This window comes from Erythrolamprus reginae, chromosome 2, assembly GCF_031021105.1.
Source record: "Erythrolamprus reginae isolate rEryReg1 chromosome 2, rEryReg1.hap1, whole genome shotgun sequence".
Classification (NCBI taxonomy): Eukaryota; Metazoa; Chordata; class Lepidosauria; order Squamata; family Dipsadidae; genus Erythrolamprus; species Erythrolamprus reginae.
In genome coordinates, this window is record NC_091951.1 from 5,998,992 (window position 1) to 6,002,311 (window position 3,320).

The following is a 3,320-nucleotide window of genomic DNA, read 5'->3' on the forward strand; positions in this document are numbered from 1 at the left end:
TCATTCTCAGCTTCCCAGAGACTGGCTGGGACATCAGCAAAAGCAGAAGCAGAAGTAGGAAGTCCATAATCCTTCTCCTGTTTCTAAAAAAAGAAAAAGATAGTTTGACGAATTCAAAGCACTGTCACAAGATGAAAATGAGAGTAATTTGCCTAACTGAGAGAGAGATAAATAAAATTCCACCTGGAAAGGAAAGAAAGGAAAGGTAAATTCAAGAGGCACAGTCCCTGAATGTCCCAAAATTTGAGCCAAACTGAGTGTGACCTGAGACATTTATCCTTTGCTGATGCAAGGTCCTTTTCAAATTGCTTCTGTCTGATGTTTACATTAAAGGCGATCACTTTGAGGAATACTAGGAGAGATCTCACATAGAGAGCTCTTTAATAATTACTGTAAGAAGCAACATCTCCTCTGGGGATCCTGAACTCCTTCCAGGCCTCCATATGCAGAGGAGTTCTTGGAGAAAAGCATAGTGAAAAATCATAGATATACACTTATAAAGAACATAGGTCAGAAGTGGTTATGACCCCTGCTTTCTGGACAGCTCTAGAAAGTGATGCAGAAAAAAGATTGGATGCTGTCCTTCCGTGTACTCTCTTGTCTCCAGAAACTCCTAGGGAAGGTTATCCAGAACTATAAAGTTTGGTGCCACATTAGGTTGATAATGATTATATTTATTTATTTATTTATTTATTTATTCATTCATTCATTCATTCATTCATTCATTCATTCATTCATTCATTCATTTATTTATTTAGTCCAATACACAATGAGGGTTTTAGTGGGTATATATCTATATACACATAGTAAAATACATGATGAAGGTTATAGAGGAGATACTCATAGTAAAATACAGTGGTACCTCATCTTACGAATGCCTCTTGTAACGAACTTTTCAAGATACGAATCCGGGGGTTTAAGATTTTTTTGCCTCTTCTTCCGAACTATTTTCACGTTACGAACCCAAGCAGCTGCTGCTGGGATGAAGGGGTTTCTTTTTTTCCCCTTTTTTGAAGAAAGGAAAGGGAGGGGCGGCTTGGAGGAGGAAAGATTTTGCAGAGAACAGCTTGCTTGCAGAGGCACTGAAACGGTGCCTTTTTAAGAAAGAAAAGGGAGGGGCGGCTTGGAGGAGGAAAGATTTTGCAGAGAACAAGGTGCTTGCAGAGGCACTGAAAGGGTGTCTTTTGAAGAAAGAAAAGGGAGGGGTGCTCCCCTTGCCTTCCTTCCTTCCCACTCACCCTATAAGGGCAGACTAGATGGATCATGAGGTCTTTTTCTGCCATCAGTCTTCTATGTTTCTATGTTCTGTTAATAAATTGGAACTTGGAAGAAGGCCAAGGTTTGGATTCTGATTTATTTCTCAAATACTAATTGGAATGCTGATAATAGCATTGTAAAGGATTGAGTCTATGGGTTCAGTTGAACATTCATTTAGGGTCCAGTTAATATGAGGTAGGTTGAGGTCGCCAAGAAAATGAGAATGGGTAGGAGGCTGCCCACATTGACAATGAGGTTAACTTGTTCACTTGTGTGATGTCATCATTAAGGGCTCTGTATCATAGTAGGAAGCGAAGCATGGTAATTAAGGTCAGGTTTTTTATTTATTTATTTTATTTATTTATTTTGTCCAATACACATTGAGGGTTTTAGTGGGTATATATCTATATACACATAGTAAAATACATGATGAAGGTTATAGAGGAGATACTCATAGTAAAATATATCTAAGAAAGAATAGAAAAGAAGATATAGGAATAGAACATATCAATGAAAGAATAGAAGAAGAGATATAGGAATAGAAGAAAGGTATAGGAGATACAGGAGAGCAATAGGACAGGGGACGGAAGGCACTCTAGTGCACTTGTACTCACCCCTTACTGACCTCTAAGGAATCTGGATAGGTCAACTGTAGATAATCTAAGAGTAAAGTGTTGGGGGTTTGGGGATGACACTATGGAGTCCAGTAATGAGTTCCACGCTTCGACAACTCGGTTACTGAAGTCATATTTTTTACAGTCAAGTTTGGAACGGTTAAAATTAAGTTTAAATCTGTTGTGTGCTCTTGTGTTGTTATGGTTGAAGCTGAAGTAGTCACCGACAGGCAGGACGTTGCAGCATATGATCTTGCGGGCAACATTTAGATCTTGTTTAAGGCGTCTTAGTTCTAAACTTTCTAGGCCCAGGATAGTTAGCAGGTTATGGTTTCTGGAAGTTCAAGTTTGTGTTTAACTCAGATGTTTTTTAGGTTTAGTGTTTTTTTTATAAAAGATGGCAACTCCACCTCCTCTACAGGTTTTATGACTGGACTGAAAAACATAATTTGTATGCTGCCCGAGTCTACGGAGAGGGGCGGCATTCAAATCCAATCCAATCCAATCCAATCCAATCCAATCCAATACAATACAATACAATACAATACAATAAAATAAATAAATAAATAAATAAATAAATAAATAAATAACAGCTTGAACATATCTATGATTTTCTAGGATATATCTATGATTCTTCACTATACCTTTCTCCTTTGCACATGGAGCCTCAGGAGAAGTTCAGGATCCCCAGAGGAGATGTTGCTTCTTAAAGTCATTATTAAAATCCTGGTCTGAGAGATCTCTCCTGATATTCCTCCAGTGATTGCCTTAGATGTAAACATCAAACTGAAGCAACTTAAAAAGGATCTTGCATCAGAAAAAGATAAATGTCTCAGGTCACATTCTGTGTGGCATAAATTTTTGGACATTCAGGGACTGTGCTTCTTGAATGTACCTTTCTCTTCTCTCCTTTCCAGGTGAAGTTCCATTTATCTCTCTCTCAGTCAACAAAGTCACTCTCATTTCCATCTAGTGACAGCGCTTTGAATTCTTCAAACTATCGTTTTCTTCATTAGAAACAAGAAAGGGATTGAGTCAGCCCCATGAATGATGGACCTCCTCCTTCTGCTTCTGCTTCTGCTGATGTCCCAGCCAGTCTGTGGGAAGCCGAGGATGAAGTGCCTGCTGAATTTTGAGGAACATGAGGAGGAAAAACTAAGGAGCTATTATAGGCCAGGAGACCACCACATTAACATAGTCTCCTTTGCCACATTCATATCCCATGTAACACTGTCTTTCAATACAGCTCCTTATATTCAATCTCCCAGGTAAGTCATTGAGTGTGATTGAGTTGCGGAGTGTGATGAAAGAAATGGGTTAGGCCTGCAAATGGAGATAATGGAGTTTCTTGAATCATTTGGAGTTCCAAGAGACCCAAATGCAAATATGGAGCCCCCCCAAGTCCTAATTATTTTCCACTTTAGTACAATCCTGAATTTATCACAACTA

At 38.8% G+C, this 3,320-nt stretch overlaps 1 protein-coding gene across 1 annotated transcript in view; it reads right to left on the reverse strand.

The window, feature by feature from the left end:
- The window catches only part of LOC139163189 (vomeronasal type-2 receptor 26-like), a 15,245-nt gene extending 12,405 nt beyond the window's left edge, over window positions 1-2,840 (reverse strand). Inside the window, exons 1-2 of the mRNA XM_070744149.1 lie at window positions 2,767-2,840; window positions 1-83 (exon numbers count right to left, since the gene is read on the reverse strand). The exon at window positions 1-83 is cut by the window's left edge and continues 151 nt beyond it. Of these exons, the coding sequence (XP_070600250.1) occupies window positions 1-83; window positions 2,767-2,840 (157 nt within the window). The remainder of the gene's footprint in view (window positions 84-2,766) is intronic.
- Between the last annotated feature and the right edge of the window lie 480 nt (window positions 2,841-3,320).